This window comes from Pelmatolapia mariae, linkage group LG7, assembly GCF_036321145.2.
Source record: "Pelmatolapia mariae isolate MD_Pm_ZW linkage group LG7, Pm_UMD_F_2, whole genome shotgun sequence".
In the NCBI taxonomy this organism is placed as follows: domain Eukaryota; kingdom Metazoa; phylum Chordata; class Actinopteri; order Cichliformes; family Cichlidae; genus Pelmatolapia; species Pelmatolapia mariae.
This window is the reverse complement of record NC_086233.1, coordinates 59,086,990-59,099,572: the sequence shown is the minus strand read 5'-3', so window position 1 is coordinate 59,099,572 and position 12,583 is coordinate 59,086,990. Positions and strand designations below refer to the sequence as shown.

The 12,583-nt window shown below is 39.2% G+C and overlaps 1 protein-coding gene across 2 annotated transcripts in view; it reads left to right on the top strand.

Moving 5' to 3' along the window:
- The window catches only part of b4galnt4a (beta-1,4-N-acetyl-galactosaminyl transferase 4a), a 140,029-nt gene that overhangs the window by 110,528 nt on the left and 16,918 nt on the right, over positions 1-12,583 (top strand). For both annotated transcript variants that reach the window (XM_063479975.1, XM_063479976.1), the window contains exon 8: positions 6,367-6,445. In XM_063479975.1, coding sequence (XP_063336045.1) covers positions 6,367-6,445 — 79 coding nt within the window. The remainder of the gene's footprint in view (positions 1-6,366; positions 6,446-12,583) is intronic.

Below are 12,583 nucleotides of genomic sequence, written 5' to 3'. Positions count from 1 at the left end.
CCTTCATGGTCACCAGATTTCAGCCAGATTGAACCTTTGTTTTGATCAGCATATTAGGAAGTACGACAACATTCAAAACTATAAATTGCTGCTATATCACTCCAAAATCACTGCCTCGTTAAGACACTCTATGTTGATTTTCCCTTCCAACTGGGATCTCTCAGTATTTTTATTTAATTTTTTATATGTAAGTGACCTCTGTTTCCTTGTGTGCACATATGGCCCTGGTTGCATGTGAGGACCTTCTAACCTCTTTCTGCCAATAGTAATTGGCTGATACCCTGTAACAGTTGAACTAGAATGAAGCTGTTTGCCAGCAAACTGCCGTGACTTCTCTGTCCTGCTTTCCTCCCTCGGGCCTTTACTCCACCATCTGTTTCTATGAGTGACAGGAGCCTGCTGAGACGCAAATCTATGCTCTAGAGTATCTTTCTCTGTGTGTTCAAGTGTGCAGTGACTTAGGTTTAATCAGAATGAATTTCGGGTGTTGATGTACCTTGAGCTGTGTGAAACTGCAGAAACTAACATCTGATTGGCAGTAATGCAGGAGTGCGACCGACAGTCATGTTGATGAAGGGTGAGGTTAGTCTAACTTTACATACTGAGCAGCCAGCAAAGTGATATGTAAGCTGTTTGGAAATTGACTTGCGGAATATCCGGGATCTTTCAGCATGTGATAAGAAGAGATCAGTATTTAGAAAAGAATTCTGACACATCATAAGCACATTTGTTTTTTTAATATATTTTTTTTTGTTTTGCTATGAAATCCTGTTAATAAACTGAATCCAACTGTGCTTAAAGGTGTCAGCTCTATATACAGTGCTTGTCAGATGGTTTCTACTCTGGAAACTGAAAACTTGACACTTTTAACAGGTTAACAGTTGGCCAGGTGTGCCAAGGTGAGGCAGGAATCAGTGTTTGATCTTCTTGCACTCTTTTTTTGAGTATGTGAAACTCTGTGAAAGTCGTTCATGAATATTAAAACAGATGAGAAATATCTGGCATTTATTAGACATAAAGAGAACACTCAGTTGGATTCAGGCAATGTGTGTCAGTTTAAAGACCTCAACGGTTTTGATGAGATCCAAGTCAGTGTGGCCAGGACACTAGAGCATCTCTGAAACAACAAGGCTACTGCACTGCTCAACAAATGGTAGATTTTTTTAAAGTAGTTTTTTTTTAATGTGTGGATTACAGCATGTTTGGTGCATTAATGAGTGTTTATGGCACTAAAATAGTGGGTACTGTGACTTTACAAAAAAACCGGCATAAAATATCACACGAATTATCCGTGTATATCTTTTAGCTGCAGATACATTTTCAGTCACTTGTACATGTTCTATAGATTTACCTTGATGCAGTGTAATAATTATAGTTGCACTTCACTGTGATCAAAAGAGCATCTGCTTTAGCGCAGCACAAATACACCCACCGAGTGTAGTTTTTTTTTTTTTCTTCACATGTTCATCCATTCAGGTCAGTAAGAGAAGATGTGAGAAAAAACTGCAATGAAGGCACGGGGGGGGGGGAGGCACTGGAGAAAGTAATGCTATAATGTTGTATTAGATAATTACATATGGGGGAATTGGATGTGGTAGATAAAGGAAAAGGAGACTCTGTGAGAAGAGCCAGAAAGAAGTGACGGACACGAAAGAGAGAGGGAGCGAGAGATGGGGAAAGAGGATGGGGATGAAGGAGAACGGAGAGGGGCAGAGCGAAGGGAGGGGATGGAAGAAAGAGGATTTATTGAGGCTGCAGGGAAGAGCAGCGTGATAGCTCTCTGATGGATTAGAGGAATGTATGAGAAATGGAGTGAAGAGGGGAGAAAGCGCAAGGGGAGAAAAGTGAAGTTTGTGGGCCTCCTTGGGGCAGCTCTAAACACTGGTATCATTAATGTAGTTTAAAGAAGTGTACTCACCGTGAAGGGTCTTTTTTTTAAAGGCCACCTGTGGGTATTGGAGAGGGAGGAATCGGGCAAGGGAGAGATATGGGGACAGGGTGACAGTCAGATAGCATTAATGAGAAATTGAGTTTGAAAAAGAGAAGAGATATTGAAAAAGTAGAATCAGGAAATTGCTGTGGCCATTGGCAGATTGGAGAGTGTGTCATGATTTCACAATAGGAGAAGAAGGACGGGTATTTACCAGTATACTGCCTTTATTTCACTTCACTTCTGCTCACTGCAAACCAGATCAGTAATTCTGAGTAGAGTGTGTGTGTTTGTCAGTCTGCTGGAGTGAGAGTATTTCTTTGGTCCAACACTTTTCTGTACGATTCTGTGAGAGGATTTTCTATACATTTCATGGCAAATAAATATTTTATACTTTAAAGGTAGCAGATACCCGGCAGGCACTCGTGATATTCTCTGTATTTATCTTCAACAGTCTGTTCTTCTGTTATCCAGCCAAGTCAAGTTTCTTTGTCTCGCTATCCATTCAGCCCAATGAAGGGAAACTGGAAACAAAGACTCCAATTAGTCAGGCAATTAGACTGCTGTTTTGTGTCCTCTACTCATCCTCTGAGTCACACACTAATAGTTATTCTTTCCTCTTAAATCTCTCATTTGCCCTTCACTTCTTTAATGTTTTTTTCCCCTTTTCTTTTCTGGCAGGACGTGATCAGTGATCAGTGGTATTCACTGTAATGTATTTTTTTCCTTCAAGAAATCATTTATAATTCCCTGTGGTTTTTTTCTTTCAGTTCATTTGCTATTTATCGCTCCTCCTTCATCTTTCTTTCCGTCTGTCTTTGTCACTTCATCTCTTTCGACCGGAGCCTGCCTCATCATCCATCACGATTGGTGTGACCAGTCCTCCTACACTGTTCCTCTATGCTCTTTTGTTTGTCTTTCTCATTCTCCATCTTTTGCTGCGTTCTTTCAGTTTTCTAAAACACTTTGAAGTATCTCAAATTCTCTCCATCATAATTTGTCATATTCATTTTTGAAAAATTATTTTTGATTCAAATCTTTTTCCGGTTCTGTATTTTTCCCCCAAAAAAATCTTCATATTTTTCACACCAGACTGAAAACAGAAACAAGGCAAAGACAAACATTTATGCAAAGTTTGAAACAGGAAATAGCTATAAGCCGAAAACTGCCAACAGTTATTCTCTCATGGGTAAACAAATATATGAACAGTGGAACAAAATTACACAAATCAAATGTGAAATGGTCTACAAAATGACTGTGAAGTTATAAAGGGAATAGATAAACAAAGGACAGAAAAGTACGTGAATAAAACTTAATGTTCCGCTCTCTTCATATTTTTCCATTATTTGCTTCTCTGTGTGATACGCTTTTTTTCTTTGTCTTACTTTGCCTTTGTTTAAGTTATAGTTTTATCTGCTGTCTCTCTGTGTGTTTGGTTTTTCTGGCTTCTTTTAACTAGTAAGGTAAGCAAACTTGTGCCGGACAAGCGTGCCGTGAATAGGCTTGCATCTGTAAGAGTGGAGCTAAAGGAAAGAGATGTTAAACATTGACAGGCAGTAGTATGTTGTATTCAGCTTTTATTTTAATGTGATTGTCCTTCATATCTTTAATCAATGTAACACAGAAATATTGTGGCGGCAGACTGCATCCTCTCAGCTCTGATATTAAATTATCCCCCGGATCGAGTCAGATTATAGGCTTAAGTAGACAATCTAATGAAGGTTCAGGAAATAGGATCATATTCTCTAAAATGATCTCAAGTTGTTTGGGCACGGATGTGAAGTGGATATGCTAAAAGTCAAAAAAATTGATTAGTAAGCCAGGTTGGTCAGGGGAAAAAAAGATGGCATGTGTTAACCAAAAATGAAATTTGGTAGAATTAGGACAGCGAGATTAGTTTCTCTAATAAATTCCCCTTTTTAAAACTGGTGTCTGATTGTAATAGTTTCATGTGATATCCTTCACTGTTTATTGCCTACTGGTCTCTTCTCAAGTCTCAATTACTCAGTCCTGCTGCATATCTAACATTAACCATGATGGGGCTTTTCACTGTGTTTTTACAGCGGTGAGTTAAATATAAGATTTGTCTTTGGATTTTAATCACAGCTCAGCATAAATTACGGGGTTATGAATGGGGTGATGTTTGAATCGTTTGGGAGAGGGCAAGCAGGGTTCCAAAAGCTGAAAGTGGCACTTACTTTTCTGAGTGCCATTTTAGCAGCTGCACAGAGAGATATTCCCTATTCATGAGAGAGTGACCTTAGCACACTGTCACTGCTCCCGTGCACCTGCAATGATTTATTGGTTACAGAAAGCTGGGCAGCCGGATGATGCAGCAGCAGTTATGCATGGGGAGGGGGGGGACACGTGACCATCCCCCTTCAGCTTTTGTCCTTTTCTTTCAACTCGGTCAACAACATCAGAAATGAAAACACACACACACACACAGTCTAACTATTAAGGGGTGTTTTAAATGGTAAAATATATGGGGGGGTTTTGGCACTTAGTACCTAAGTATACACTTAGCAAGCAAGAAGATGACAGATCAAGTTGATTGCTGAAGAGCTGCCTTTTTAGGCACTGAGAGAAAACTCAATTCCACCTAAATTCAACCAAGACATGTTATTTCAATTATAGCTCTACAGTAGGGCAACGTTTAGATCAAAATTAAACATATGTACTGATACACTGATGAGACGTTGGATACTGTGCATCAAATTCTTGCCTTCTGATGTTGTGCTGGAGCCAGTCTTCCAGTTTGGGGGTGGTCACAGCTCCTAATGCTGCTGTTACCACTGGGACCACTTTAGTCTGCAGAGATCTATCACAAGCCACATCTATCACAAGTATAGGCCTCTGGTCCTATGTCTGGTTGGTTGAGCAGCATGTCCATAGGATCTTAACCCTGTTCTTCTCAATCACTTCTGTCAGTGTCTCCCATGGACGCTTTAGGACTTTTAGTTCATATGAGGCACAGATATTCCTGTACACTGTCCCAGCTTGCATCTTACACCCTGCTACTATGTGTTGGATAATCTCCGGGGTACCTTTGCACAATCTGCAACCTTGGTTCTGTCGGCTATGGCTACTGAAGCCTCCATGGATCTGATCCTTAGTTTGTTATACTCTGTACTGTCCATTAGGCAGGCTTTCTCTAGCAAGTGGTAGGATTTCTTTATATCAGTCACTTCCTCTGTCTGTCATTGGTACACCCCATGCAGTTTGGTTGTCCACAAAGCCATTCCTCTTCCTGTTCCTGTTCTGTCTTCAGCTGCTTGAGACACTCTTGGAGCAGCTCATCTCAGGGGACTATCTTCGTGATGTATTTATGGATGCATCCATATTTCATCCTGAATAGTGGCTCTGACACTCACTAATCCTCGCTCTCCCTCTTTCCATTGTTCATAGAGCCTCAGGGTGTTGGACTTCAGGTGGAGATCTCAGTGCATTGTGAGGAGTATTCGTGTCTTGATGTCAGTGGCATCTGTCTCCTCCTGTGGAGATTTTATTTTTTTTTTTGTATTCCAGTTGCGTATCTGCTGACCAGTGGGTCATATGTATTGATGGCTTGGATCTTATTCCAGCCATTCAGCTGGCTTCTAAGAGCCTGTCTTACCTCCTTGGAGGTATCTGTGCATCCTTATCATGATTCCTCTTGGGTATAGTGTCAAGGATTACATATAACAAAATTATTTCTGTTTGCTTGCTTTTCCTTTTTATTTTTTAAAATCACATCCGTCCTGCTTTTGTCAGGCTATTTTCAATTCTAAACAAAGACTTCATCAAAGAAAATCAGTTTGTATTTGTGTTAGGAGACAAACGGGAGACAGAAGAAAAGGAAGGGAAAACATCAAAGAAAATAGTCACAGGAAACAGAAACAAAGAAAGATCTGAGCAAATCAGACGACACAAAAATGGTGGAGATGACTGCAGATAACGCCAGAAATCATAGGAGGAAATACTTACCACAGTCCACGCATGGATACATATGCATCATGACACTACTGTACATGTGTGTTTTGAGGGGTAATGGTGTGTTCAGCAGTGTTTTGGTGTCTCCCACGCAGTAACAGATGGAGGCCTGTTATCCATGAAGTGTTTTTAAAACTGAAATATTGCATTGTCACATTGTAAGAAAAAATATACCCAGTAAAACTTTAAATTGGTCCTCTACTTAGCCTAGCCAGGAGTTTCAGAGAAATACTGGAGCCTGCATAAGAGCAAAATATTAACTAATGCACAGCATCGATCGTGATTTATTCAGGACATGAGGATTTTTATATTGTGGCTTACTGCCATTTTTTTGCTTTCTTGCCAGCCAGGACAGCATATTTTAGATAGATTAACCCTACATATATATATATATATATAGGCTTAATCGAAGTAATGTTCAATATCTAATAATAATAATTGCTCTTTCCTTGTTTCCCCTCTAGTCTGATCTCATCCAGACGATACTACTTTGAGATTCTCCACAAGCAGGATGACAAGGGCTCAGATCACGTAGAGGTTGGGGTAAGTGTACCTACCCCACTTCTGTGGTTTTGCCTCTCTGAGTACATCTTTTTCCTCACAGTTATTTCAGTTATTTCGACTTCAGCAGTCTGACTGTCTGTGTATGAAAATTGCTTCAGCTGTCTGGTGAAAACCTTGCCCTTTGACAGGAAAATTTCCATTTAGTTTTAACTTGTACCCTGTGTTTAACAGTGTCAGAGTAGTGACTGAATAGATCAAGAATGAAAGGAAATGTTTGAAGGGGAAAGCTAACCTTCACCTCCTTTACTGTGTATTACTTTGCATTTCTTAGTCTTTCAGTGTATTCATCTGTCCACTTTAACTACAACTTTATCCAATACATGCCCAGCTTGTTGGTGCACTGGCTTTTCCTAAAAGGCATAAAGCCTTCACTCATTTAAAATCTCTCTAACTGTTCTCTTTCCAGTCCTTCATCTGTCATCACTCTTCAGCTTTTCCTTTCTTTGCATCTTTACTCTGTGCTTCTTTCACTTTGATTCTGCTCTGCACCATTTCTCACTCACTGGTTTTCTGCACCTCAGGCGAAGCAAAGAGATGAGTGAGGCTTAATTTCGAGATGAAGTTTCAAACGAGAGCCCATACGCCTCGTGTGAGCTTGTACTTTGAGTAGGAAGGTGGATGATAAAAAGAGATCACTGCTGTGTGTGTATGGAATGAATCTTTTAATAAGCCTCAGGTTATCTTCATCATGGTGACCATTATAAGAGGAAGAACAGCAGCTGTACTCTTCTTAAATAGAAGTTGTTGTTTTTTTTTACCCTCAAGGTTAACAATTTGTTTTATTTTTTTGCGCTTCTTTCTCTTTCTGTAGCCTCTGGTTGCTTTCCTCTACTAAATCAATTTTGTTACTTTCTGCATGATTGTATACTTTACTGTCCTGTCATATTTTTAGCTTCTATTTAAAGAAAAAAGGTAATCACTTCCCATTTTGCTAATCATTACCACATTTGCTAGCAATGGCAAACACTAGTACACCAATGTTACCGAATGGTGCTCATAAAGTACAGTATTGTACTCTGATCTCTCCTTTTTTCAGTCTACTGGCAATATTTTCCCTGAGTTTCACACAAGCAGTTTGTTAAGTTATCCATTATTGGCAGGTCACAGTACTATACAGGTTCTGTGGGATGTTTTGGGTCATTGATGTGAGTGTGTTATGAATATGCTGCCACTGAGTTGACAGTGAGAATAGTGGAGTATATTTCAGTTAAATCTGCAGAAATACAGTGTTGTCCTTTTTATTGGGCTACTGACTGCTACTCGTAAATTGAAGAAACATGTGCCTCTGCAAAGGGATCCATCAATGTATAGTGCTATGTATGCATTGTGGAGATATTTTAAGCTTGTTCACTCTTCTAATGTGTTTAGTCATATTATTCCGCTGTTTAGGACAAGCATGGTGCTGCTTTAAATTAGTTGAGTAATTAATTGCTGTTTCCAGGAATCAGGCGGGGGTGTTGTTTAGATAGCATGAGTTGCATCTCCTCACTGTGCTGTCATTTTGTGTCAGACAATGGTGGCAAGCAGACCACAGTGCCGTTGCTACGAGGGGTTCTAACTTAAATGGGGTATAGCCTGATGCAGAACTGTTTCTCCACTTGGCTTTAATTTGATTTTCACAGTCGGGGTTTTTTTCACCTTTGGCCAAACTTATGTGAACTGTAAATATACCACACTAATCCACTGCTTTAAAGAAAATGGGAAATGTAAAAAAAAAAAGTGGACTGTTAAACACTTTAATGGACCTTCATTTATGCCTGCAACAGTTAGCCAACCCTCGCAGTGCACCAAATAATCCCTAGAGGGATGACTGTCATTGCTGCCCAGCGACTGCAGGAATCAACAATATGTTATCCTCATACCTGGCGTGGATCAAAAGGTTGAGGTAACTCCAGCAGCAGACAGACTCTAGTACAAGATTAAAAAGAGAATACCCTATCCAAGCAACTATATCATAGCTATTTGCAAGGAGCTATAAAGAAAATCCTATTAGTTTCTCACAGAGTGTTCTCTAGGGCATTACACATAATTATTTTTTTGCTTTATATGAAATGTTAATTACACCATCTTCAAAACACGTATAGTATATGATTTAAAGCTAATCTGCTGAATTTTGTGGCTATGTCTAGTTGTGGTTACCTCTAGCAGCATACAAACGACAACAGAGACAAGGTTATTTCTTTCTTGATTTCATGTGTTAGAGGAGATTAAGTAATGGTATTGACCATTACTTGGAGATCAGCCTAGTGGAAGAGTGGAAGAAGGGGAACAAAATGGTAATAGAATTAGGCATTAGACGGTAGATGTAGATGATGTAAAATGAAAGTAAAATGAAAGATGAGGAGAAATAAATTTGACCTGAAATATGAAGAAAAAGTAAGAAGAATGTATAAACGGTATGTGCTAAAAGCCCTTATCTGAAGTATTTCTATACTTTATGGTATTCTTTCTTAACAGACTTTGCCAGTCATTCACATACACGTAATGTGACTGTATCTACTAATGAATCAAGGCCACACAGAAATCCATCTCTCTCTTTCCATTTCTTGTTCTTTCTTTTTCTGCCTGTAAGCCAACTACCCATGAGGCCATCATTGTGGGTTTCTACTAGTAGAAACAATTTAATGAAGCACGTAAAAGTTCTGCAGGAGCTCAAGATTGTGTGGAGGAATGTATGTGTAGTTGTGTGTATGTGTGGTGTGTCTGGTACACTGTCTTAGGAAGGCCCCTGTGTGTGATTTAACAGTGGAATACATTTCACACCTTGACAAAAATAGCAGATTTACCGTGACCATCCTAGAACAGCATAAGCCCAGGACTCACATAAATCCACTGGAACCCAGGCGCTCATTTGTTAAACAACAGATAGCGTGGATTCACAGCTCTTTCTCCTATGTTCTGTGAGAAGCGGCGATTGTATGGCCAAAGGTGGACTCGTTCCTCTGGGGAATTTATTTCTCTAGTAGCGATTCCTCTGAAGAAATGAGGTGGAGTAAATAGTGAATAATACACAAGCACAATCTGAACGTTCTATTTTGGTTAGAAAATAAGAGAGAAAATCCTTGTTTTGCCTGTGTTGGCATCCTTCCATTTCATTGTGTGTATGATTTAGGGAAAATAGCTGCAGGGAGGTGGAACATAAACAGCATTAGAGACAGGAAGAGACAGGTTCAGAATTCACTATTCGTTCCTCAAGGGGGTGGAAACAACTTTGTGTTTAGGAAGAGCAGGACAATATCTCAAGAGACTGTTAACTTGTTAGAGTAAGTAGACACATTACCAACCCACATTTCAAGTGAATCTTTCCACTGCAATCTGTGCGTACCTGCCTCGGTGTTTTCCTTCAGATAATGTTTTTTAGAGTGATGGATTTTTTTTAAATGGAACGTGCGATATGACAGATGATTTAGTGAGCAGCAGTTTCATTAACTTTCCTAATTACCATCTGGATCTTTGTCAGTAAAACACAGAACCTTTCCACTTGCCTAATGGAAAACGTCTATTGCTAGCACTGTGACAGAATGAAGGAAAGCTTTGGTCATTAAATGCTATGATTGAGAGAAAGAGTCGCGGGGAAAGGAAGAGAAGAAAGTCACGCCTTAATTAGCAATGGCAAGTTTATGGTCAGGCTGGGGTGAGGCATTTCAATGCAGGAATTTAGTGCCCACCAGTTAACACACACGCCCATGTCTGCACGCACCCATCAACCTAAACTCTGCACATTCTGCATTTATTCAGAGGCACAACCATCACACAAGCACATGCAGGCCTCTTAGTGTCTGCCTTATGCAGTCCAAGCAAACTGTTGCCATCTGTATGTTGCGTGTGTCTTTTCTTACAATTTTTATTTGAGTTTGGTTTGCAGTTTTCACTCCTTTTTACCATTGCAAATACATTTTAAAGCTTTTTCTTATATCCTTTTTGTCCCATGTGTATATTTACATTTCTCTTTTTAAACATTTTATTTTGAGATTCCGGATGTATATCAAATTAATTTCTTGTTTTGTGTTTTTCCAGCAAATTTAGTTTACAAATTCGGTACTCTATAATTGTTATTTGCCTCATTGTGCAAGCCACCATATTGCAATCAGAACACATTTCAGCTTTTGGCACCTTCACTCCAAGACATCATTTAGTGCATATGAATTTATGGAAAAATTGAGAACATCAATATAATATTTACCACACTGACAGTCTTTAATTGCTTGGGATCATAACACTCCCATGGTATTTGTCTTATTCTCAAGAGGACAGTATGAATGCATGTAAGTACAAATTAAATGATTGCAGGGTGATTCTTGCTCCTTATGAGGATTAAAATTGCACGATGTACATTCCTCTGTGGGAATCGTTTATCTTTCTCATGATTGGGAAAATCGAACTGTATAGCCAATTATTATTCTCACTGTCAGTCTCATTACTAAAACCTCTGGACAGTCACTTACATGGGGTAAGCTCAGTGGGAATTAAAGCTGTTAGCAGAGCTAATCTTCGTATCTCTCTTCCTGTCTCGTATGTTGACTTTCATCTTGTCATCACGCAGATTCCATCAGACACATCCCAAAGAGCACCATCCCACACATGACACACAATTTCAACATTAAAAAAGCTAACATGTAGCGCTTTGTCACCCGCATTCATGTTTAATTTCATTAGCTTATGCTACCTTTATACTCTCTCACCAGCTGCTTCTCTGTCCCTCTAAATCTTGTGAAAACACTGCCTGTTTTATGTGGGAAAGTCAACAAACTATATCTTTAGAATTTTTGTCCTTTATCAAAAGATGAAGGAAGAAATCTCTGTATGTGTTTGTTCTTTGCTTTTCTTGACAACCATCAACCTAGTCGATTTCACACTTGCAAGGACATTAAGTTTGTGGGCATTAGAGTGAAGAATTCTCAATTTTTGGATAAAAGTTGTCTTTTTATTACAGTGCGTCTCCAGTCTGTGGTGGGAGGGGCTTACACACAGTGAAATGGAGAGTAAAGGAGAGAGAGTAATGGAACCATAATTGACCACAAGACATAGATTTTCACACTGAGCTGAAATTATTAAACTATTAATAATTTGTGTGGGGTGTGAAGCACTCATTTTTAGCTGGTTGTTGTTAAAGTGTCACATTCGGGTGTGTAGAAAATGGAGACAGAGGACCCAAACGCAGGACTCGCAGATAGACCGAGAAAGTGCACAGTGCTTATTATAAGACTGGATGAACTTAACATGAATGACTGAACTAGACAGGAGACAATGATGAGATAGAGAGCTGAGAGAAACTGAGGGCTTAAATAGACTGGATAATGGGGATGACTGGAAACAGGTGAGAACACAGCTGGGATAAATCTAACTAATGAAACAGAGGAAGTAGAACTAAAGCTAATGTACACAGACAGATGACTGACACAATAAAACATGAAACAGGCATGGAAACTAAACAATGACAAAATGATCAACACTGAGTACACTGACAGAAAGTTTTAAACTTCTTTCTGCCTGTTCCCTGCCCTGCATAGGTTTTAAACAAACATTGTGCAAGCTGAATGAAACTGTATATGTATATTCCATTTTATGTATTAGAATTGTTTTTAATTTGTATGTAACTATTTGATTAGTTCAGAGTTTTCACACTTGTTGCGCTCTTTGAGTCATTTATGTCTGGCACTTCATTGCTTTGGTTATCTTTTCTAGTAAACATTTTTTAATCCAAATTACCTGCACACCCATTTTTATTCATTTTTCTTTATGTAGCTACAGTGTGAACAAGGGGATGGAGTTTTTTGTCATGTACATTTGCCTTGATTTGAAACCTGTGTGATTTTTAGTGTGACTAACTAGTTTCCCCTCAGAGCACACAGTGAATCGCTGTAGACACAATCACTACAACATCCCCGTAATTGCTATGGATATTGGACTCATTTGTCTATTTGAAATGTCTGGTCTAAGAGACTTTGGTTAATGTATAATTTAACTGAGAAAATCAAACACCCCGTCTCTGTATCCACCTCTTCATCTCCCTTTGAATGTTGTCCCTTCATCCCCAGGCAAAACAAGATGATATGACGTGGAAAAACAAGCCACTGTTTTCGTGTCACTGACTGGGAATGGAAAGTGGCATTTATC